The sequence below is a fragment of the Callorhinus ursinus genome, unplaced genomic scaffold (genome assembly GCF_003265705.2).
Source record: "Callorhinus ursinus isolate GAN/ISIS: 27379988/994484 unplaced genomic scaffold, GSC_fseal_2.0 scaffold1, whole genome shotgun sequence".
Lineage (NCBI taxonomy): Eukaryota > Metazoa > Chordata > Mammalia > Carnivora > Otariidae > Callorhinus > Callorhinus ursinus.
This window is the reverse complement of record NW_027397063.1, coordinates 146,813,988-146,840,104: the sequence shown is the minus strand read 5'-3', so window position 1 is coordinate 146,840,104 and position 26,117 is coordinate 146,813,988. Positions and strand designations below refer to the sequence as shown.

At 38.6% G+C, this 26,117-nt stretch overlaps 1 protein-coding gene across 2 annotated transcripts in view; it reads right to left on the bottom strand.

Annotated features, from left to right (window-relative positions):
- SNRK (SNF related kinase) overlaps positions 1 to 26,117 on the bottom strand; it is a 55,191-nt gene that overhangs the window by 28,424 nt on the left and 650 nt on the right. Inside the window, exons 2-3 of one of the 2 annotated variants that reach the window (XM_073902666.1) lie at positions 12,863 to 12,922; positions 8,738 to 9,432 (exon numbers count right to left, since the gene is read on the bottom strand). In XM_073902666.1, coding sequence (XP_073758767.1) covers positions 8,738 to 9,326 — 589 coding nt within the window. In that variant the 5' untranslated portion in view covers positions 9,327 to 9,432; positions 12,863 to 12,922. The remainder of the gene's footprint in view (positions 1 to 8,737; positions 9,433 to 12,862; positions 12,923 to 26,117) is intronic. The other variant, XM_025884944.2, reaches the window with a different exon arrangement.

Sequence of the window (26,117 nt, the reverse complement as noted above, 5' to 3'; positions counted from 1 at the left end):
AGTTTGTCTCTGTAATATTTACTCATTTAAACAAACATTAAGAGCTTGTGGTGTTTACCAGGTGATAGGGATGGGACACAGATAAGATATAAACACGCAGTCCTCTCTCTCAAAGACCTTACTATTGAGCAAGGGGAACAAGTGAGCCATCTGAAATGAGCAAGGCCTGGCCGTCATCCCATCCAATTCCAAAGGGAAAAGGCCATCAGGGCATGTGTCCCCTGTACCTCATCATCCTCTGTTTTTAGCCATCTACAATTCCTCTGTTATTTTTATCTAGTACACCTACTCTGTGCCTGACTGCACCCCAGGCAGAATTTAAGATGTATCTACAAAGAAGGTCTCACTACACAAAGTCTTGTTCTCCTACTCACCAGACAATGCCACAAATGCTGATGTTTGCCTTAGGTTCCAAGGCTTAAAATAATTGAATTAAAATTTTGTAATATTAAATTAGGTACTTTTCTACACCATACTGGATACAATTTTAAAGATATCACCATAAGGCTAATCAATAAAAACTATGTAAGATAAATCAGTGTTTTCCAAAGACAAAGTAGGTTAGGTAGAAAATGGGTTATCAAGAATGACGGGAAGAAGACATTTAAAAACAGCAAAGACATGCATTTGGAATCACAGTTGTAAGGAAGCACCGGTTCCACAGTATATCTCTGATAATGAGCTTGGCTTAGCTCTATGGCGCCCTGTTCTATGTCTGCTCTCTGTCTTTCTCCACCAAAGTCTGCGTCAAACATGTGAGGACCTAACTGAGAGAAGCCACAGCCCGTGAAAGAAGAGAACCACACTACTATGTATGTTAATGTGACTGTGAAAGCATTTCCCAAGCGGCTGCTCTGGGAGTCATGACAACTCCAGGACCACACAGGCAACTTCCTGATGTGGAGGGACAGTTTCCCCAGAAACGGAGATGTGTCACTAACAAGTCCCACCAGGCTGTCTCAGAGCAAGCACAAGAGCACAGCACCTACGTGTCAAGACAGTTTTCACCAGTTCTTAAAAATATTACAGTGACTCTACTCAACATTTGAGTTCGGAGTTTGTCCAGCAATGTATATTGTGACTAACAAGTTTCCAAGTTTGTTGTGTTAAAAGTTTGTGCTTACTGATTTTTTTGTTTTGCAAACTAGTCTTCCTTCAACAGGTTTATGCTTCTCCCTACCAAAAAAAAAAAAAAAAAAAAAAATACCCAAGCAAATTTGATGTTTTCAACTCCCTCAAGGTTTCCTAGGCTGTATTTCTGTATTAAGATAGTTAACTATTTTAAGTGGCTTAAAAAGCACTTCTGAAGTTCCAAGAAACTAACCAGTTATCAAATAAATACTTTCCTTTGCTTTTATCTAACATTAAAAAACACACACACACAAAGAAAAATCCAAGTTAACCTACTTCCTACATTTTGAAAGTTAAATACAACTAAAAACATGTGTGAGAAAAACACAAGAGCAAAGGTCCTGGGCCTGCCCCTTCCTCCCAGTTTTCCCACGGCAGCCAACATTTCAGAAATTCCCCTGGGGACAAATTTCCAAAGGAAAAGACAGCACCTCGAAAGGAAAATGAGGCCATGATCTTTAAACACCCTTTGGCACCCCTGCAGCCCTAGCACCAAAGAAACAAGGCATTCTGTGAGCGCTCCAAAGGGCTGGCTGTGACAGTTATATCTGACTGAAGACTGATTCTGTGTCTGGCATTATGCTAAGTACTTCCTTGTTTTCATTCATCTAACTCCTTCAACAATCCTAAAGGCGAGAACTATTATTACCCTCATTTCACAAATGGAAGTAACACAGACCACAGAAATGAGTCAAGTGGGGAGGGAGAACAGGCAGTGCTGGGGCCCTCCAGCTTTGGAGTAGAGCGTGGGGCCTGGCCAAGAGGGTGGCAGTGGGCAAGAGCCTAAGTAGAGGGAAGGGAGACAGAAGGGCCCTGAGGCAGGACTGGATGTGGAATGTGACTAACAACAAGAAGGCAGCGTTGTTGGAGCTGAGTAAGCAACTGAAAAAAGAGTGGGAGGAAAAAGTGAGGAAGACAATGAGGAAGCCAATCTTGAGGGCCACGTTGGCCGCTATGAGGACTCGGGTTTTGACTGTGAAGGAAATGGTAAGTCTTTAAAGTGTTCTGAGCAGAGGAGAGAGACGCATATAAATTTTAAAAGGAACTGATAAGCATTTTTTTCCCTTATGAGTGGTGACTACCTAATACTGGCACCTCCAAAGGAATTCCCCTCTCTTTCAGCTGTTCCACATGACAATTCCTGACTTCCTCTTGCCCAGAGCCACAGGGCCTCCCCTCACCTGTAACTGTCAGTGTCTGAAAAATAGCAGCACATACAAATGACAGGAAACTTGCCTTTAAACTCCCTTCCTTCTCTTATCTTCTTTCAAAGATGCACATAGTCATGTCAATCAGCCCAATTCCCACATCCTCATATGAAATACCAAAAGACTCAGAGCTTGGGCACTAGTCTGAAAAGTAAATGAATAGTAACTTCCAGTTTTCATTCTAGTGGGACCTATGATCAGTGCTGCACACCTTTGTCTTTCCACACAGGCTTTGAGAGGAAAGGAATAAGAGGAGCACCAAGGCCCATGTAAAACCAACCCAAACCCAAGTCTAGTTAGTAGCAGCAAGAGCCCTTAGAAAAGTGCAAAGGTGCTTTGAATCTTCTGAAAAAATGGTTTTATATGAGGCAGTGAGGCAACCTTCTGACCTGCACAAGGCCAAGGGACACCCTGACAAGCAGCTCCAGGCATGACAGCGGAAAGCAAACAGGACAGTCTCTTAACAGGAAAGGCAAGGGGTGTCTAGCCTGAAGTTCCAGGTACTGGAACAACATCAGAAAAAATTTCCAAAGGACCTGAAATTTGGTTTTCACTTACTTATCCCTAAATAAGCAAAGGGTGTGATTAAAATGGGGGGGGGGGGGGCCTGGGTGGCTCAGTTGTTAGGCGTCTGCCTTCGGCTCAGGTCGTGATCCCAGGGTCCTGGGATCGAGCCCCACATCGGGCTCCCTGCTCAGCGGGAAGCCTGCTTCTCCCTCTCCCACTTCCCCTGTGTTCCCTCTCTTGCTGTGTCTTTCTCTGTCAAATAAATAAATAAAATCTTTAAAAAAAAAAAAACGGGGGAGGGGGAGCAGAGAGAAATTTAAGCTCAATTATCAACATCAAAAAAGAGTATATGTTCTTGTTCAATTTTTTAAACTAAAGAGGTTTAAACATTATTTTCTGAACACTTTTTCTTTAAAGAATATTAGAATTAAAATGTTAGGAATTTTTCCACTAATAACCAAAAACATTTGACTCTAGGATTTTACATCACAGGTACACAAGGCTGGATGCCCATCAGAATCTCAGAGAAGCTTCTGGATGAGGGCCTCAACCAAGATTATCTGAATCACAATCTTTAGGGTGCCCACCCCCCCACAAGGTTTGCTTGGTTTTAAATACGCTCTAGGTGAAACTTACAGATGGTAAGTAGAGAACCACCAATTTAGATCTTACCATACCACCAGTAAATTATACTTTTCAAAGTAGTGTCAACATATATTTCACTTGATCTGAATCTTAAAACAGTGAGAACGATAAGCACCAGAGCTAAAAATGCAGTAGGGAAAACACTGAAAGCACGTAAGTCATTTATATCTCATTTTTCGGGCCTCTCACTAAAAAATCAATGGTGGCGTTAGCCTAAAAAACCCATTTGTATGGTACCTATAGATTACACTACCCATAACATTTCATGCTCAAGAATCTTTTTTTTTTTTAAAGATTTTATTTATTTGAGAGAGAGAGAATGAGAGATAGAGAGAACGAGAAGGAAGAGGGTCAGAGGGAGAAGCAGACTCCCTGCTGAGCAGGGAGCCCGATGTGGGACTCGATCCCGGGACTCCAGGATCATGACCTGAGCCGAAGGCAGTCGCTTAACCAACTGAGCCACCCAGGTGCCCTCATGCTCAAGAATCTTTATGACAAATATTACATCCAGTAATAGCTTATTTATAAAACTGAAGATTTTACTCAAAGCACAGAACTTTTGCTGTTTCCTAAATACATAATTACACAACATTCACACTGTAAAGCCAGTACATTGTGCATACAGAGCTAATACCATTAAGTGCTTTTATTTACACAGGGTTCAGGCCAGATCAATTTTTAACTGTGATCTCTGAAATAACTGTCATTTCTCACAGGCATGTGAAACTTCAGAGAGTTTAGGATTTTTTTTCTTTTGGTTTTATATGACAAATGATGATGTTATACTCTGTCAAAGGTATCTTTCAGAGTATGTGACCGTGCACTTGGCAGCTAGACTGTGGAAGGTGTGGGCCACGTTTCTATAGATACGTTTTTTAGTTCTGTACAACTGAAAGCACAGGCATTTGCCTGGGCCCAGGCTGCAGTGCAGCTCATGTCAGACACATACCATGCAGGCGGGTTTTATGTGTATCTTTTTAAATAAAAGAGACAAGATAACGCTTTAAAGCAGATCAAACTTCCTTCCCTATGCACAAAAAGGGCACAAATCATCCCTTAAAAATGTATAATCCCAAACTCCACACTTGGGCCTAAAACTCTGTGACACAAACCAAGGTCTTCTAATCTAGAACCCATCAGGGCCCACAGTCCAAATGGCAAACTGTGTAAGAGTAAGTAATATAAAATTTAACCAGAGTCTGACTCGGGGAAGAGAAGGTTTAAGTCAGAAAACACGGTAGCATTACTAAGACATCTGTCTCTAATAAATGATAGGGAAATGGAACTGTACCCACTCAGATTTTGGGCACATTAAAAGCAGGCACATTAACAGTTTTTCTGGAAGAAATCGGAAATGAAAGCAGAGTTATCAATTCATAACAAACTATACTAGCAGATTCAGATAAACCAAAAAGAAAATTACTGATTTAGGTACTTTTGGACTATTTCAAAGTTCTACCACAAAGGTATTATGGCTTAAGCTGTACAATCTGCAGAGAAAGGAGTAATCCTTTTAAAAGTTTTCAAAAAAACAATATTTAAACATATTATATACATAATACTACTACAATCACAGCTCTGGTGGCTGCCCGTTTCCTACATTCTCTAAGAGACTCTTCTATAGGAGGGAGCACGCTGAGATATTTCTTCACAGCGCTAAATCAGAGCAAGGAATGGACTGCCTTAAATACATGCAATGTGGATTCTAGTTAAACCACAACTCTTGGCTTGAATATGCCAAGATTTCCAAAAACTGGCATATTACACAAACTGTAAGTCGCACATAATTAACAGTCAAGAATGTCTCAATTTATGTTTTACTAATCTAATTTTTCACAAAAACAAGGCAATGCTTTTCAGATAGACCAGCTAGTCACTTTTAAATTCATACTGGATTTCGAGATGTTCTTCACATGCAGGAAGTTAGGTCAAAGAAAGGAATAATTAAAGATGCTTAAGAACACAATTTAAAATATGTCCACATTCTTTGTCAGATCTTAAAGCATTACCAAACCAGAAAAAAAGTATTTATTAATAAAAGCAAATTAAAAATCTGCAACTAAAGGGGAAGTAAAAGCAAACTACATATAGTTCTTCTTTGTGGGGCAGAGGGGATGATATGGATATTAACTCTGAATATTAAGGGAATATTTATATTCCCTTATTTAGGACAATACTAATATGTCCTAAAACAAAATGATAATATAGAATCCATGGCAACAAAGCACAGTTTCATATTGAAAAAAGGTATAGCCCATCATGTAAAATAAATTACAAAACTTTATATACCTCACACAGTTTGAAAATAACATATATAAAGTAAAAGTTGATTAAAATACAAAATTCAGATTAGAATAGGAAATAGCATAATTCTCTCAGAAAATAACATCAGAATAAAACATGACACAAAGGAACAAAATACATAATTAACAACCTTAAAATATGTATAAAAACTTTGTATATGCTAAGAATACAAATATTTTAATCATATGGGAAAGAGTCACCAAAAATCACTGTATATTAAGCCACACAGAAAATCTAAAAAATACTTCCCAAAGCAAAAACCAATCAGGTTGCAGTGTACATTACTGACTGCAATGTACTAAAATTAGAAGCTAAAAACCAAATACCTAAAGGAAAAATAAATTAAATTAAAATTTAAAAAGAAAAGAATTTAAAAAGAAAAAAAAGAAACTTTGGGTTAAACAAGAAACAAAACAGTAAAGATAAACTTCAGCAATGACTGCAGAGTGAAATCCCCAGGATGTGACCAGAGATTGCAGGAGAGAGCAACATACAGCCTTAAATGTGAGAAATTAGGACAATAAAAGAAAAGGGAAACTTTTGAAAGATTGTGGGAAAAAATTAGTAACACTGCAAGAAAAAGTAATGACATAGAAAACAGAAGTGCAGCTGATACATAAAATCAAAACCTGATTCTTTGAAAATAATCATCCTTGAACCAAGTGTCAGTGTTAAGGACCAGTGCACTCTAAAACACATATAAAACTGAAGTTGCTTAATACAGCAACATCTAGTAATTTAACAAAAGGACAGATTTTAATCTTTGTCCCTAATTCTACTACATATTTGTGAAAAATCACTGACCGATTCCAGCACAATAAACACTACATTAGCAGAAAGATAACTGTCCATTTGTTTTTTAAAGTACTTCTATATCTCAATCACACAATTATACAAAATTGAAATAAATACAAGTAAGAAAAGTTACCCATAAACTCCACCCAATTCATACTTCACCAACCATTTATCAGACTGGTAAGCATCCTCCCAGACACTTTTCTTTTCCTTTTTAAAAACTTCTAAAAAGTTTTATTAGGCAATACTTAAGATATAAGGGGGGGGGGGGAAAGCATTACAGTGAATACCTACATACCCACCACCCAAGTTGGAAATAAACAACACCAACACAGCTGAAACCCTCTAGGTATGCCTGCCCTTCAGAAGTAACTCTCTTGACCTCATGCATTCATCAGTACTTTACTACATGTGCACACATCCCTAAACAATGTAACACTGCTTTGTCTTCTTTAAAATTTCATACGTTACAATACTGTAAGTACTCTCACTGATTTGCTCTCCTTAAACATTATGTTTGTGAACACTAGCCATGATGACATACATAGTTCATTAATTTTCACCATTTCCATCATATGAATATCAAACAATGTATTCCCCTACTGATGAATACACAATAATGCTGTTAAAAACATTCTTTGAAAATCTGTGTACATGAGTGAGAGCATCTTTAGGGTGTGTACACAGGAAGAGAACTGCTACGTCTCAGGATTGTGTACATCTTTAACTTTAGTAGACACTGACAAATTGCCTTCTACACACTACAAGAGTTCCCAATGATCTATAGTCTTACCTACGCTTAGATTTGTCTGACTTCAGTTTTTCCTAATGTGAAAAGTATGAAACAGTAGCTGATCGTGGTTTTATCTTCCCTGACTATTAGTGAGGTTGAACATCATTTTCATGTTCAGACATTTGTTTCCTCTTCTGTTAATTCTTGGCTTCATTTTCTGATTAGCCCGCTCCACTCATCAAAAACCTGACTCAAATATTCTAATAAAAAGTTTTGATGAAGCCTTGTCATCTGTAGTGGGCAGGAACCATTCAATAACCCTTTCTTTTCCAGAACACAGTCTAACAGTCTTTTCCAGACACAAAGGCAGTGTCTTGGTGTACAAAATATTCAGTATAAAAATCAGCACTCTTCAATGTGCTTTTCAATGTGTATCTTTCCTCTTCTTGTAACATGCATTTCAAATGATCAGAAGACAAACAGAAGACTCCTATCTATGAAGTCTGACATCATATACATGTAGTTTTAGGGCATACTGTTCCAAGATTAAACTAAAAACTGTAAAAGATGACCATACATTCAACTTAGCAAATCCTTAAAAATTATACAGAAATTCCCATATGACCTTCAAAACAGATATGATCCCAAGGGACAAAGCTGACATAAGCTGAGAAGCAGTAAACACTTCCACCCCAAGTAGATAACTCATGACAAGAGAGAACACAATAATGTGTTGGAGTGAAGAGAGGGTAGCTGGGAATGCCCAGGGCTACCAAGATCCTGGAATCCACCATATAGCAGATGTCTGTATGTCAATTACCTGTCCTGTACAGTGAGGCAGACAATAACAACCACACAGGTCTCTGTGGATGGTAAACATGACAGCATAGGACGATATACCTCTATCTGATCCAATTCTATTCCATGGATGAGGAAATAAAGCAGAGAGATCAAGTGCACTCTTCAACATCACAATTAATAAATGATTCCCATGCCCAAATTCTTCATAATGTATTGTAATATTCATAGTACCTTTCCAACATGAGTCTCAATGACTGTTAAAGGATATGCACAGGAAGAAGCTGACTAGGGGTACTACCAGAAGAATCTAAGAAGATAGGAAATGTACTCAGACCTTCAAAAGAATTACAATGAGTAGATGATGTTTACCTTAAATGATAACTTACTCATTTTTCTTTGTGCTGAAATATACTTTAAACATTTGCCATCTAAAGGGTAAAACAAACTGCCAACTTTAGGAATGTATGGCATTCATGAAGGCAAATCTGTTAATTAAGACACATTTAAGAAAGTATCTTAAGAAATGGTTTTCAGATAAACAACACCCAATTTGACCAACTACACTCTAGCTGGCGGAATTCAAGTGGGCAAATACTGGAAAAAGGTTACCTACCTACTGCGGGTGCATCATACTCATCACCAAGCAGAATTTCTGGCGCAGAATATGCAAGAGATCCACAGCTTGTAGTGAGCTTCTTCCCTGGTTGAAATTTGTTGCTGAAACCAAAGTCTGTCAACTTTACAAGACCTTGTTTTTCAAAGAAGACCACATTCTCTGGTTTTAAGTCTCTGTGAACCACATGGAGTTTATGGCAGTAAGATATGGCATGAACAATCTGAGCAAAGTACTTCTTAGCCAAATCTTCATTAAGTCCCTCTTCGTGTTTCATTATGTAATCGAACATATCTCCTCCATCCCCAAGTTCTAGAATAAGATATAGTTTGGTCTGGGTGTCAATAACTTCATAAAGGCGTACAATGTTGGGATGCTGCACTAGTTTCATGCATCTCACTTCTTGGAAAAGATGACCAGTGGCTAAAGTGTCCAATTTTGTCTTGTCAATAACTTTTACTGCTACTTTTTCACCTGTAAAGACATGCCTGGCAAGTTTAACCACTGCAAAATGACCTCGACCCAAGGTTTTATCCAGATCATATAATCCAGCAATTTTTCCATCATACCCTCGCTTGAATCCTGCCATGCTGGTCCAACAGAAGGAAAAATATCTAGACTGTTTGAAATGGATCTTCTCATATAAGAATATCTGGTGAAAATAAGGAATTCATTTTCAATGTCGCCATGGACACCTACAAAAGAGGAGAAACAAAATTAAGTTTCTGTAGCTTTTTCTCTTATAGCTTTCTCTTTTTTTTTAAGTTTTAATAGAAGCTTGAAGTAAATAGAGACATAAAATGAGTAAGGGCCATTTATAACCATCTATATATGTATTTTAGGTTTATGTTACAAAGGCTGCGATTTAAATGCCATATTAAACTTTGCAAACTGAAAAAAATTAGTTGAAACAAGTTTTTGGTGATGTCAGAAATAAGGAAACTGGCAAGTTTGATAAACTCTGTGTAAAAAAAAACCATCTTGCAAAAGTAATTTCATTTAGTGTCTTAAAAAACAAGAACTGACAAAAAAGGGAAAACGGAATAAACATTTGGACAGAAACCCAACAACTTTTTCCTGTTATTCCAAAGCTAGCACTATTTCCTGTAAGCACAAACAGATCCCTTTAGCGAGGCCTCCTCTAACCCTCCCAGCTGGAATTACCTTCCCTACTCCATATCTCCAACAGTTGCTCGGGACACCCGTATGGTCTTATTCTATAGGTTTTTGTATATGCCATCCTCATCCTAAGACTGCAAAGTTCTGAGGACTCTAAGGTTCTATTTTTTTTTTCCCTTCTACCATTCCTTGAACAGTGTTTAACATATAACCAGTAATCAAGTTTATTAAATTTTGAAATTCAACTTTTTTTCAAAATGTTTCCAAGGTGATTGTTGCTCTTCTTGTCACACTAGTGCCTAGCTAAGCACACATTAGGTGCTTAATGTTTGCCGACTGACTGGTACTCACACTTTGTACTTCTCAGTTATGCTTATCTTTATTACAGTTTTCCAACTCTCAAACAACCCACCATGATCTGATTATATTTCAACAATGAACAAGCATGCATTCTTAAACCATCTTAAAGACCATTTGGTTTTAAAGACCGTATCTCACATGGCATTTAAAATTCTAAACCTTTATGAACTCTAAATACAGAAAGAGGCTCTTATAAATGACCCTCAGAAAAACCAATGTATAAAATTATACAAATTAAGATACCACTTTAAATCTCACAAATTAAATTCCTATTATTTTTTCTGACCAAAATTTAATAGAATTATAGCAAAATCCAACGAGGAATACAGCCATCTCCCAAGACTAGCTCTGTCCTGTGTGCATACCCCTCCCTTCTATGAAACCTTTTCTACTGCATGTTTCCAGTTGTTTTATTAATAGTACTTACATTATCTACTCCCACTTAGATAAAAATAACCAAAAAAAGTAAATTGTACATAAAATGAGATCATTTTTTTATTTTAAAGCTCTAGCATTACATTTCTTTAAATCTCATTTTTGCCTAAAAGAACAGAAGAAAAGCTAACATTTATTAAAAGCCTACTATATGGGCACCTGGGTGGCTCAGCTGTTAAGCATCTGCCTTCCACTCAGGTCATGATCCCAGGGTCCTGGGATCGAGCCCCGCATGGGGCTCCCTGCTCAGCAAGAAGTCTGCTCCCTCTCCCACTCTCCCTGCTTGTGTTCCCTCTCTCACTGTCTCTCTCTGTCAAATAAATAAATAAAATCTCTTAAAAAATAAAAAAAAAGCCTACTATACCTATTTGTGCAGAATGAATCAAAGTGCTAAGATTCAAACCGAATTCTTATTTCAAAGCTCACCTTCTTTATAAACATTTAACCACTCTAAACAATGTTACATTTAGGATATCTATCTGGTGAGTTAAAGTACCAACTATAAAAGAGGCATGAAGTCATTCTCACATGCAAATTGAAATGATCTGAAACACATATCTGGGGTCACCACAATATATATATATATATATACAGAGAGAGAGAGAGAAAGCTTAAAAAGCCAATGTTAGTATGTTTCATGTTTTTTTATATTTTAGTAATTACTATAAATATAAACTACCGTTCACTGAGGAAGTACAACATGTCACTCACATACCAAATGCTTTATGTCATCCTCATTTAATCCTTACAACTGCCCTCAGAAACAGGGATTATTAGCCCCACTCTGAGGCACAGAAATGGTAAGTCACTTGTCATTGGCTACCTGGCCAGTGTGTAAAAGAGCTAGGATTTGAACCCAGGGCTACCTGAACTCAAAGCCTCTGCTTTTAACAACTATGCTACACTGTTTCTACAAACTAATTTCAAAACCAAACTAAGTTAATCCTGTTTCTATAAAGATTTTTAAAATAAACCAGTAATATGTACAGGTGTTGGAGAAAAAGCAAATTTCTTCCATACTGTGTATTATCATGTCATCTGAGCTATTAATTTTAATAAGATTAACAGGGAAATCTGAGTGAAAAGATCTTGCTTTAATTGGACAGTAGTTCCCCAAAAGAAAGTTTAATTCGGGCATATTTAATTTTCAAAAATAGAAACTGTAAGCTAACTCCGGGGGGCAGAAAACTATCTTTAAATCTCTAATTTTGATTAATTATAAGGGCAGTAATTATCCTTAAAATTCTACCTGAGTCTATGTTTCTATTGTACAAGCTTGTAAATGCAACTTAAGCTCTCAAAACAATTTCAGGCCGCCCCCAAATTATACAATATTTGTGGGGGTTTTTTTTGTTTTTTTAAAGGTTTTATTTATTTGATAGAGAGAGACACAGCGAGAGAGGGAGAAGCAGGCTTCCCGCTGAGCAGGGAGCCCGATGTGGGGCTCGATCCCAGGACCCCGGGATCACAACCTGAGCCGAAGGGAGACGCTTAATGACTGAGCCACCCAGGTGCCCCTATTTGCTTTTTTCATCTATCACTTTAGTTTAGATATATTCTTATAAAGTGGCATCTAAACCCGAATTTAGAAATAAATCTGAATTTAATTTTAATTAATTAGGTTTTCCCAGTTTTAATTTTGCCTTATTACGAAAGTAACAAATGTGTAGACAGATGAGGAAGGAAAGTCTTTTTTTAGGGTCTCCAACACCCAGAAACAATCACAACTAACACTTTGAGGTTTCTCTTCCCAGAACAGTACCAGCAAAATGGTACAATGAAAACAGTTTTTAATCTACTAGCGAGTTCATGGGAAAGAATCTAATAAGGTATCTTCACAATGAGACTACCCTGGAGTGAAATAATAATCACTTTCACTATCAAGAAATTTACTCTTTTTGTCCTTTGTTTTGTACGTATATCCCTTTCCAGGGTCTATGAAACTGTAATTATATAGCTAAAAACAGGACATTATGATTAACTGAAGGTTGGAAGGAAAAATAACCTTGTTAGTGAACATCTTTTTAAGTACTAGCCCACTGTGTAATCCTACCATCAAGTGCATTTTGTGTTAGCACAGGAAATAACTAAATTGTTTTTTGATCTTTGAGGATCTTCCAGTGACCAAAAGTCATTCTGAACCTCAATGCCAAATGTGAAGATGTGGCTTATATAAAGTGCAGGTGACTCTGTAATGGCTCCAGCACATACCCTGCAAACCGCATATTGAATAATCCTTGTTACCACGGTTTCGTTAGCAGCTTCTTTTTCCTAAAAGATGATACAGGAGGAGATTTTCGTTTAGTTCTATTTAACTTTGCTTAAAGTCAAAATATCCAGACAAACATAAAGTGGCAAATTTGTCCTTAGTGACCCAGTCCCCTCTCCCCTTCCCTATGTGAATTAAAACCCATTCAGAGGATCTTGAGTGAACAGGAATTTAGCAGTAACAGATACACAGAGATTGTTCCAGGTAGCCCGGTCAGGAAGATTTTTCCACTAGAAGGAGGAGGAAATAATAATCATGAACAGACGATTCGCCATTTTCTAAATGCTTCCTGGGTAACAGGCGCCAAATCCATATTTCACGGATCATCACCAAGAGCCTGCAAGCTAGGCACAATGAGGCTTGACTTGCCCAATCAGCAGCGGTGGGCAGCTCCAATCCTGCCCAGCCTGGTTTCCAAGTCCAGCTTGCCTGCAGGAACCCCTGACAGCTCATGAAACACTCACTCCCACAGCCAAGAAGGGCAACCTTTACAACACACGATCTTCTAGCAGTCCAGCAGAAATCAATTACCATGCCAGCATCTGGGAACACATAAAACACCTTCATACCAGAGGCTTTCCATTCGATAGTAAAAAAGAAACTATCACTATGAACACAGAGAATGTGAACAAGATCACTGACATCAAAGTCTGTGGCATGGTAAGAGTCCTTGGCTGAGGTGGCCTTACAGTCCTTTCCATAACACTGAAATATCCCACAAATACTGAAAGGCCTAAACATTCACACTAGGCCAAGGCAATTTACACAACACACTACAGGTGAGCATCTGTAATCATGAAGCTCATAAACAGGGCCAGCAAGGTCATGGGCACAGGCCCACCTTTAGAGACATGTGAACCCTGGAATGCTACCTGCTCCTTCAGCTCCAAGTGGGATATGGTAGCTCCTGACATTACCCTTGCTTGCTTCTCTTTCCACCAGCCAGTCCCTAGGCAAGGCAGTCAGCGTGGCTCAGCACTGGGTCTGAGCGCCAGACACTGGATCTGAATCCGACCTCACCTACCACTGGCCACAGGACCTCAGCAAAACCTGACCTCTCTGTATGATCAGTTTCCTTATTAGAAAATGTTAATAGTAAGAGTACAACTTCATAGGTTGTGGTGAGAACTGAATGAGTTAGTATAGGAAAAGTGTTTAGAATGAAGCCTGGCACAGAGTAAGCGAGAAACACTAGCTACCACCACCATCACTGTTAAAACGATGGTATTCTCCCTTATCCGAGTAGAAATTCTTCCACCCTACTTCAAGAATGAATCCACTGAGCTGTTCAGTTTCCTAAAATGTATTAAATTGAAAATGACTGATGTACGACTGTAATATAAAGAAAACAGTATCTCTAGTTGGGCATCAAAGTCTGATGATTTTTCAATAAACATCCCACAAAATCTAAGTATTTGTTTTTAAAATGATACCAAGATGACTTTCTTTCAAATCTACCTTTTCAAAAAGAATTAAATGCTCCTTTACATTTCCCCCCCCAAAAGTAATATATTCTTACAGAAAATCTGGAAAATACAGACTAGAAAGTAGAAAGAATAAAAAGGCATCCCATAGTCCTACCCCTGAAGATAAGCACTATCAATATTTTAGCAATCTTTCTGCAAATACTTATATACAGCTTCTTCCTTATTTTGTTTTAAAAAGGAGTGATCATTCTGTACATAAGTTTATATCTTGTAGCCTGCTTTTCTCACTTGACATATCACTTTACTTTGTTTTAGTATTTTGCTTCTATTATGAAATTATGAAATACCTGTACAATATAAGAGAATAAACAATTAGAACACATAAACTGGTAAAAAGAATTTTTTTTTACAAATCATCCATTATTCATTCTACTGTGACAATCTCTGTTAACAGTTTGGTACACTACACAGCCTTCCCAATTATTTTCTACATATATGCCCAGGCACAAGTTTTTTTATAAAATGGCATATAGACAGACACAGAGGGAAGGAAAAAAGGTTTACAACCACTTTAGAAGTGTTTTCTCTACAAAACAAGTTGATACAAATTCACTTTAGAAAATCTGGAAAATGCAGAAAAGCACAATATGAGGGGGTGGGGTGGGGATCACCCATAATTTCATCTAAGATGTCCTCTCTTTAGCTGTTAGTATATATCCTTTATACCTACGTTTTTTTTTTTTTTTAAAGATTTTTTGATTTATTTGAGAGAGAGAGAGACACAGTGAGAGAGGGAACACAAGCAGGGGGAGTGGGAGAGGGAGAAGCAGGCTTTCCACTGAGCAGAGAGCCCGATGCGGGGCTCGATCCCAGGACCCTGGGATCATGACCTGAGCCGAAGGCACACGCTTAACGACTAAGCCACCCAGGCGCCCCATACCTATATTTCTTTACAAAGCTAAGATACTGTATATGAAGTCTGAGACGACTTTTAATTACCTCCTTTCTACATAATGAACATTTTCCTACACACTGAGTTCTTGTAATTCGGTATTTTTAATGACACATAACAAAGATGCCACCTTTAAAAACAGCAAAACGTCTAAATTAGGCTATTCTAAAGCAATCTTATTTAGCATATGTTCACACATGCATATAACTGGGCTGGACCTAAATGAAATAGGCCAACTAGTCAAAAAAGTGTTTATAATACGGAAATTCATGTTTGAGAAACCACCACCAGTATATGTTGCAAGAATATACTTATGTTCTCCCAACCAAAGAGAGAAGCAAACTGAAGTGTGCGGGTGTGGCTGGAGAAGAGGAAGGAAGTGTGGGTGGCCCTACACACATTTTGCAAGCTGCTGAAAACAGTTGTAGAACCAGCCTCGGTTAAATCTACTGTCAATTTGGAAATCACCCTGTTATTCTTGTCAAAATTCACTTAGATTTTCACTGACATCATCACCACTGCAGTGTGGTCTATATATCAAACAATTGTCTCCTACTCACACTTCTAGGGGAGGACAAAATAGCACACCAAACAAAGGTAGCTCTGCATGGCCAATCCATGGCATGAGAAAGTAGAGGAACAGAACAAAAAGGGCCATGTGTTTCTCTACATTTTATTGAGGATATTATAAATTTCCTAAAATCAGACCACCAATATTTAAATATGCAAAAACTTCCAAATTAAGTGCTTTAAAAAAATGTATCTGTGCCAATGCTCTCCCTCTAATACAGATAACTGGAAAATGAGGTTTTTTTTCATTTATTTATTTGAAAGAGAGAGAGAATGAGAGAGAGAGAGAGAGAGAGAGCACATGAGAGGGGGGAGGGTCAGAGGGAGAAGCAGACTCCCCGCTTAGCAGAGAGCCCGATGTGGGACTCGATCCTGGGACTCCAGGATCATGACCGGAGCCAAAGGCAGTCGCCCAACCAACTGAGCCACCCAGGAGCCCTGAAAATGAGTTTTTGCAAAGCCACACTAAAACTGCATTTAAGCTTCCTACATACGGAAATTATCTGGTATCTTTTACAAATACCAAAAATGAAAACTGTAATTTTTACTCATGGAAAATACTAGACTAAACTGCATGTTTATCGAAAAACTAATGGAAGTAAAGAACGAACACTCCCCCAATGAATTCTACCACCTCAATCTTACTGCTAAAATTTCAAAGATACCCATAGGCTGAAAGGAAGACAGTAGACTAAATCCTCTGAGAGTATCAACAACCTCCTGGTCAAGCAAAATAAACACAAACCTACATGCAGTTGCCACTGCTCTTCCCTCTATCCAAAATAAACAATATTCCACATTTCTAGAACAGCACTCCTCCCCCTGGGAGTTACCAATATAAGCCATAAATCAAAGATGAAGAAACCACAAATAGGTCAAGAGGTCCTAAGTTATGGAAGGATCCAGAGTTTTTCACTGGATGGGCTGAGTATTACCATGTGGTTATCATGTAGATTATGTGGTTATCAGGCTGCACTCACTGGGTGGACTCAAGATGGGAACTACAAATTAAAAGGTTAAATTATTTATTATGAGACATGTCCAAAGAGGTAAAATTGTACCTCCAAATCTCTAGGAAAGTATTTTCCAAGGGAAGGTAACTGCCTCCTTCATGTTCTATAAGTTTTCTTCCAAGCGGTCAATTTTAATGGACTGGGGGCAACTGAGGTGACCAGGAATGGCAGGCTGAAAGGACTGCTCGGCTCCCCAGGTGGGGACTGGGTCACCAGTGCAGATCGATCTCATGAAGCATTGGTTTACGTCACCTTTATTCAAGTGAAACAAGCCATGTTCCAGGATATATCACAGATATATTTTAATGTGTCCAGGAGTCAGGCAATTTATTAACTGATGTAGAGTAGTACTAATTATTTGTAAAGCAAAAGAGGTTAACATCCAAGCCACAAAACCTGGACTAGCAGGGCAGATAATAAGTTTGAATTCCTCAACAGAATCTGCCTCTTGCTAAAATGATGAAAAATGCTAAGTGTGTCACCAGTTCTGGTGACAGCCCTGGTATAAAGCGCTCACATAATTAATAATGACTTAAGCAAAAGCTGGTATGTAGAAGTTACTCCACAATACATAAAACTAACCGCAATTACTCCTTGTTGCCAGGAAGACAATATAAGTTGGAAGTTTGGAGGATTTAAAAACTTAATCATCTAAATCTTTCTTCCGAACTTTTATTAATCCTATCAAAACTAATTTTCACTCTCTGTCATCTTTTTCTTTCCCTGCTGATATGATGAAAATGGTCATTAAAAAATGGTCAAAAAAGAATACTGGAACAGAAAAAAATAAACTAACCCATAAACAAAAATACTGGTACCTAACATTACAATGCCTTTGACTTAAAAGACTAAATCATTTGAGATTCTCTTATATTAAGATTGCAAATTATTTTATTTCTGAAATTTCTGATAAGCAATGTGGCAATACATATATCAAGAGCCTTAAAATAATTACTCTCCTTGATTTAATAATCTCACTACTAGATTATGTCTTAAAGAAATAAAGATGTTAAAAATTTTTATAGTCAACAATGTTCAGTGATATTTATATATTCAAAAAATTAGAAATAATCTAAAGGTCTGCAAGAAGAAAACAATTAAATCAAAGTACACCTAACATTAACACTATGCAGTCATATTTTGAGACTATTTAATCTCATGCGGAAATTCTCACAATAAAATGTTAAGTTAATTCATGGCATGATCTCAATTTTTTTTAAAGCATATAATTTGTCTGCATATATATTTTAAAAATACCTAAATGTTAAGTTGGTAAGATTATAGAATTTTTTTCTCTTTATGCTTTTCTGTTCTTTTCAAATTTTTGGCAATGAATGTGTACTGCTTTTATAATCTAAAAAAGATAGTTTATTAAAATTTTGACTTTTTGTACATAATTTTCAGTTTACTTTTCCACTGAGATTTATGAAAAGACCAATTTCCCTAAAAATATATTGTCTAAAACCTACTTATGTCATCTTAATAAACAAGACATATTCAAGGAAATATTTTGCTTCCCTTGAGGGACAGGTATGCAATTCCTTCAGGCTGAGGAAGGAAGAGGAACACAAAGTCTATTTTCATTAGCAAATATTTGAGCCCTAACTGTGTAGAATACAACACAGTCTCTGTCCATTATAACCTTACAAATAAGCTATCTACACATAAAAAGATAAATAACTACACAGGTTAGCCTGGGTGAGGTGTGCCAAAGGAAGAGTAGAGGACACTAAAAAGGCAGGATCCCGGGCACCTGGGTGGCTCAGTTGGTTAAGCGACTGCCTTCGGCTCAGGTCATGATCCCAGAGTCCCGGGATCGAGTCCCACATCGGGCTCCCTCCTCAGCGGGGAGTCTGCTTCTCCCTCTGACCTTCTCCCCTCTCATGCTGTTTCTCTCTCTCTCTCTCTCTCAAATAAATAAATAAAATCTTTAAAAAAAAAAAAAGGCAGGATCCCCAAGGACAGGGCAGCCCATAGACCAGAGCTTACCCTTCAAGAGGGAGCAGTGGAACACCATTCCTGAAAGTGGGGGAAACAGGCAGCAGAGCATGCACATGGCTGGCTGGCTTCGGAAAGGAAACCATTAGTTTGGGTGAAGTTATGATTTGGGGTAGATGTGAGATAAGTTAGTAGGGTTAAGAAGCCTGATCCTGGAAAATACCTAATGGCTTACCATCTAGGGAACTATAATGAACTCTTACTTTCTCAAAACTAATGGAAAACTTGCCATACTCAATTCACCACTTATCTATTTTTAAATTATACTTAAGTTTAATTAAAGTGTCATTAAAGAGTTAAAAATGCACAGAAGCACCTTCTAATAACAGAGCTGCTAAGAGGTCTAAACAGAAGAGGAAAACGCTTCAGGTACTAACATGAAAGCAACATAGAAATAAGGTAATTAGAGAATTTAAACCAATTTTAAAAGTTCACTGTCCACTTTAAAGTTCCATAAAACATCAATTTTTGTTTTGACTTAGATTAGATCTCTCACCCATACAACTTTCCTAAAAACCTACTACAAACCTAAATAGGTGTATACAGAAATGAGTCCAGTACTATAGCAAAACCACAACTGTCTCACTTCAAATTTTAAAAATGTCTTTCACTGCCACAACTGTTCATTTTAGAATTCCAGTTTTGTTTTAATGCAGGTCTCAAAAAGGGTAAACAATGTAATAACTGGCAATCTATGTCAGTACTGAACTCTACATTTGATTCATCACTTATTCCACACAACCAGCAATATAATGGAAATATCATACCCATTTCACAGATGAGAAAGCAGGGCCAAATAAGGATAAGGACTTCCTTTGCCCCAGGCCTACATCTAGCTAAGAGGTGCCTCGGTTGGACTCCAGGTCCCACCAATTCCTGGGCCCTCCACTTTTTCGTGCAATAATACAATGCCTCCCGTTTACCTAGGCCTTTCTAGTTCCCAGGGAAACAGCACTAAAATAAATCAATTTTGACAATTCTTGTGTTCTTCCAATGCTGATATGCTATGCTAGTTACCTAGCCAAGCAATCAATTAAATGGAGGAACTTCCCTAGCACCACTTAATAAACATTAACAAACAATTCCATTAAAGCTTTTTTGAAACTGCTTTTTAAGAAAGGAAGTTACAGGCAAATAACTAGTCAAAAGACAGACTGAGATATTTACTGATCACGTAAAAATGGAACGGCACCTTAAAAATAACTTCACCTTAGAGCTTACATACAATTTTGTGATGCCAAGAACAGCCAGTGGCACAGAACAGCCAACACCAAGCAAGTAATTCAGATAAATTTAGGGAGGTTCTATTTTCTGCTTAAAAATTGTATCCTTTCCCACACTGCAATTTTAATATACTTTGCAAATTACATTCTCTCCATTTGTTTCCGAAAAAGCATTTTCCTTCACAAGAGGATTAGCAAATACATATCAAATAGGCTCAGCGCAAAGGACAAAATCAAGCCCTGGAACTGAGACTATGTGAATATTCTCATTCCAAATTTCTTCAGTAGCCCTCATAATACTTTATGCCAATAAAGAGAGAACTGTTTCACCTGTAGAAAATGAACTAAAACAGGAAGCTAAACTTTATTTTTAAATTCAATTGCTCTGCTTTTGTCCACTGCTAAATATAAAAGGCTAGAATATTATGACTATTTTAAAAAGAGATCCACAAATACAGTACATTCTAGCTTCATACTCTCTCCACGAATACTTGTTAGTATCCTGACCTAAGTCTGAAATGAACTTTATCTAAGTAAGTTATACTATAAGAGTAAAACTTACATTATCTAAAATGTAATTTCTCTAATAAAGAAAAGCCAACATGGATGAATATGTATTAAATCCAGTTCAATTTATTATTTGAACGTTTTCCCCTAGCTACGCAATATAAAGAATAACGGCCTAAGAGGTGTGTACACAGAAAGGGAGGGAACATCAGAGAGGAGCTGGGAGAGCGTCCTAAGATTCAGCATTTCAAACTACCACAGGGTCAACCTTTATTATCCTCACCATAGAGGTGCACCTTCAAATGATCAAAATTCATTTATTCAGCAAACATGAGCCGCAGCATCATAGCGCAGGAGAAAGAGTACCACAGAACCTGGAGCCCAGCAAGTGACTCAACTTCTACAAATAGGCACATCTTAATCTATAAAACAAAGATAATCACCACCTACACAGTTATTATGAAGGCTAAGTGGGATAATATATATTAGCAAGATGCGAGTAGGCTCAGTATCATCCACCGTTTTCCCCCCAACTTTTCAGAACTGGCCCTCCTCCCAGGAGAGTCTGATATTTGAGGGGGGTTATATACTTAGTTTCCCACCTTACATTGATATCCCCTAAAAGGCCCATCAAGCTGCCCCTAAATGCCTCTATAGACATACTAGGAAGATCCCTGCCACAAGGTCTGTACAATCTCTTACAGGGATATGCTAGAAGAGGTGTTCTTTCCCCAAAACCTACGTTGGGGAGTTCATAGGAGGCATCTCAGAGAAATTCATTTTCTTATTTGAGCTACGAATTGAAATCAGCAATGATGGGGAAGAGGCTTTTCAGAAAAGAGACGTGAGAGAGCTTAGGGTGACTGGGACAGTAATACAGAGCATAGGAGATGAGATCAGACAGGTAGGCAGGGGCCAGATACCCAAAGGGTCTGGTATTCCAAGCAAATCAGCTGCAGTTCCTTGGGTCTGACAAGCCCTTACCAGAGGGCTTCAGGGCCCAGCTGAAAGGTCACCCTCCTGAGTGTGTCCCTCCCCTCCCCACACCCCTGCACACCAGCTCCCATGCCCTCTCATGGCACCATTCCTTTCCCAGCAGAGCCATTATCACAACTGCAGTTATATAGTTACATGAGTAATAATCTGTGTCCCCACTCAACTAAATGATAACTTCAGTCTGTGTAAGGCCCATGTCCATTTTATCCCACTCTGTATCCTAGGGCCAGCTGAGTATAGCATCTACCCAAAATATATAGATACATATTATTAAATGAACAAATGAAAGCTGCCACTAAGAAGGGGGTACCTGAGTGGCTCAGTCAATTAAGCGTCTGCCTTCAGGTCAGGTCATGATCCCAAGGTCCTGGGACGGAGCGCGAGCCCTGCATTGCGTGGGGCTCCCTGCTCAGTGGGGAGTCTGCCTCTCCCTCTCCATTTGCCTCCCCCCCACCCCCAACTCATGCGCGTGTGCTCTCTCTCTCCAATAAATAAATAAATAAAAATTTAAAAAAAAGAAGCCAAAGATGAATCCTGAGCAGGGGAATGGCAATCAGAGATGACAGTTACACAAACCACTCTGGTAGCAAAGCGAAGACCAGCCTGTTAGGGCAAGACTAGAGCTGCGGGACAGGTAAAGAGACAACTGAAAATGTCTCCAGGTAAATGATCACTTAATGACCTAAAAATGAAGGCAGCCAGTATGTGGGTAGTGATGATGAGGATTAATGGAGGAGACATGTTTAGGAAGTAGAATCTCAGAACTCAATGCATGGGGGGCAAAGCAAAGATGGAAATCCAGAATGATTCTAATGGACAGTGGTAGCAAGTGGTGCCATTCCCTCAGACCAGAAATACACAGGACAGGAACAAACATTTCTTGAGCATCTACTACATGCTAGGATCAAGTGAAAGATTTGCTTCTAGTTCCAAAATTCTATGACTGAAAAACAATTTAAATTTAGCCCAGCTGTATTAAAATGGGTACAGTTTCTATTAATACGCTGATAAAATCAACAAAATAAGTTTACATTTTTGAAGTTTCTTCATCGAGACACCACTTGGGTATCCTAACTACGCATGAGGCATTACACTGGTCTGGGGATGTTGAAATCAAAGAAGTGGTCTCTGCCTTCAATTAAGTTTGAGAAAAATAACTGCATATCGACAAATGAGCAACTGAGGCCCAGTGGGGCTATGATCTGACCATTTAAATGACCTATAACCCACACTTCTGGAGCACAGATTTCATAACCTACATTTCCAGGCCAATATGTAGTTGAGGGGGTATGTATGTAGACAGACAGACCCAATCCTGCTTTGAGCCTGAAGACACTGCAAACTTAAAACATCACAGACTTGTGATCTGTGGTCTGTGACAGACTTTGAAGTAACTGCTGAATAGCCACACAGTAGCACTCTGGAGGGTACAATACAACAAGTAAGGAGAGAGAAAAAGGCCTAATTTGTTATGGAAGAGGCTACCTGAGCAGAAGCCAAATGCTGGAGGTGCCAAAGCAGAATCTCAGGAGGCTCTGGAAGCAGCAGAGAAATAAATGTTCAGGGAAGGTATAGCAGGAATCCTCTTTAGACAAGCTCCTCCTCTACCATGGGCAAGAAATGGTTTCCCATAGGATATAAGGCCTCAATCTAAAGCAAACTTACAGAAAAACAGACGAGCAAACCATCCAGGGTAAATAATGTAGTTCCAGATCATCCAGAGTAGAAAACACATGTCCAGTGCTCTGGTGAGGCTAGTAAGTCTGAGAGACTTTACACCAGCTCTTTGCAAACAAAAACAAAATACCGAAAACTTCCCTCTCCATGCCCAAGTTCCTGCCCCATTCCTCTTCCTTCCTTCTCATATTCTTAAAAAAAAAACAAAAAATGGGGTGCCTGGGTGGCTCAGTCATTAAGTGTCTGCCTTCGGCTCAGGTCATGATCCCAGGGTCCTGGGATCGAACCCCACATCAGGCTCCTGCTTGGCGGGAAGCCTACTTCTCCCTCTCCCACTTCCCCTGCTTGTGTTCCTTCTCTCGCTGTGTCTCTCTCTGTCAAATAAATAAATAAAATCTTAAAACAAACGAACAAACAAAAGAAAACAGCTGCACTGTCTTTACCTCCTCATCTCCCTTCCATCCACTTGGATCTCAGTTCTTCCACCACTTAACCTTGTCTTCTCATCCTCCCTGAACCCTCTGAGCACTTTCCCCTTTTCTCTGCCTGTACTTTAAGACCCATTCAGTGTCACCTCCTCTGTAAAGCATTCCCAAGTCAGACAGTTCCCTGCCCCCATCTTTGTGCTTCTGCAGGGTTTTGCCTATGCTTCATCACAGCATTCGCTGGATCCTATTGTTACTGTTTACTTCAGTGTCCCCAATAGCCCGTAAGCTCCTAAAGGCAGTCACTGGTTTTTATTCATTTTTCTATTGCTACCCTTGAACCCAGGGCCCTGAAAATAGACACACAAAGGCGCCATGAATAAATGATCATAGGTTAAGTTTATCTTCAAAACTGCTAGAATCTACTCAAGTAACTTTTCCACCGAAGTTGCTCTAAGAATTTACCTGCACACACATACGCTGAGAAGTACCTAAATTATATTTTATTATAAAAGTATTTGGCTAAAAATTCTATCTTCTGGCTGTTAAGCAAACAGCGCACATGCAGTTAAAATAGGTCTTTAGAGTTCCTCATCTATGTTTTTAATTCCTAAAATTCTGGCCATGTGGAAAGTTCACTTGTGCCCTTTTCTTCTTGGGCAGTGTACTGAGTGAGCTCTTAGGCTCAGACAAGCTGCTATAGGGAAGACATCATGCCTCATTTATACCAATGCTTAGAACCATGGCTGTTCAATTATCTCCAAAAATAAATAACTTTTTTTCCACTTAGTTTCACTTTCTATATGACAGAAATACCCATAATAAGGTTTAGATGAACAGTATTTCCTGTGATCAGTCAAAATATCATGAAAGCCCTTCAATTTTAATAAGGACATATAAAAGCCTTTATTTGAGGATTATGGGATTAAATTTGAACATAAAGTCCCAATTTATATTTCTGTTCTAGAAAAATAAAAATTAGGATACCTTCTAGGTTCTTGTATGTTTTAAACTAATTGATCTTACTGCAACGATACTGAAAAATTTACTCTAAATAGTAAAATACTAATAGGGTGACAGCCATTTCTGTGCATAAAATAAAACAACAAAAACTGATTGTGCAGATTTAAAAAAATAGGTGACACTCACAGTTCCCTGCCTGGAAAACCTTGAAGAGGTAAAAGAAGTTAGCACCATACACTTAATTTTTCAGCTACTACACTGCTTTAATGTCTGACCTTGGGAATGTCATGTAATTTCTCTCATTTCTAGCTCTGTAAAATGGGAATGTCATGTTTTCCTAAGAGGGACAATAAGATAGTTGGATAAAAGAATATGTATTTGTTTAAAGGAAACTTGTCTAATTGGTATGCTTAAATCACCACTTGTACAGTACATTCCTCCTCAGGAATCCAATTCCAAAAGAAATATTTAAGCAGAAGCTGAAGACAGATTTCCTTAAGGGAATGATTTTATAAATTTGGAAAGCAATGTAACAAGATTATAAATTAATAAATTGATTATATAAACCTTGAGAGCCCCTGGCTTTAAAGTACACTGATCTACATTCTGATAAATTAGGCTGATTTGAGACAACCGGGTAAAAGGAACCCAAACTGAGGCATCTGACGTTTGACAGAAATTGGTGAAAATTCAGCAGGATACTCAAAACATTTGCAGTTCCATCACTTCTAAGTCATGCTTCACCTTAAAACCTGATAAAATGTGAAACTAATTAAATCAGCTTTACCACCCGCATCTAAGACTGAGAATGCACTCAATTTTTAAAAAGAGAAAAAAGTAACCTGACAGTTTGAAAGGTCCTATATCCTCAGACCTCTATAGATTTAAGAACCCTAGTGCTAAATTCTCCCCAAATACTGAGCTTAAACCGATCTTCCCAAGAAGCTATCTGATCCAACTGTTAGGAATAGCACAACTCCAGGAACCCCCCCCCACACCCCCCAGGATAAGACTGTCACTTTCCTAGATCCCAAGTCCAAGTTAAAGGCAGGAAGGTTTTTGCAAAAGGGTCCAGAAAGAAATCAACAGGCGATGACTATGGAAAAGAACGGAGGTTTCCCGATCTGGAAAAAAACATTTTTTCTAGCTCTCCCTCGGGAATGGCACTGCTCCTCCTTCCCTACCCCGATGCCCTTTCTCTACAGACAACAATATCCCCATTCTATTGTAAGGCTGCAGTTTTACCAAGGAACCCCTCTTGCTGCGGCCAGATTTCCAGATTCGTTTGAAAAAGGAAAACACATTCCGAGAACACACACCCCATGAGAGTACCTGGGCGCGGGGAGCCTGGCCCGGACGCGGGGCCCCGCGGCGCCGCACTCGGCCCGCTCGGGGCGGGGCGCGGGATGCGGGCACCTCCCGAGGTGCCGCAATCCGGCCGCGGCC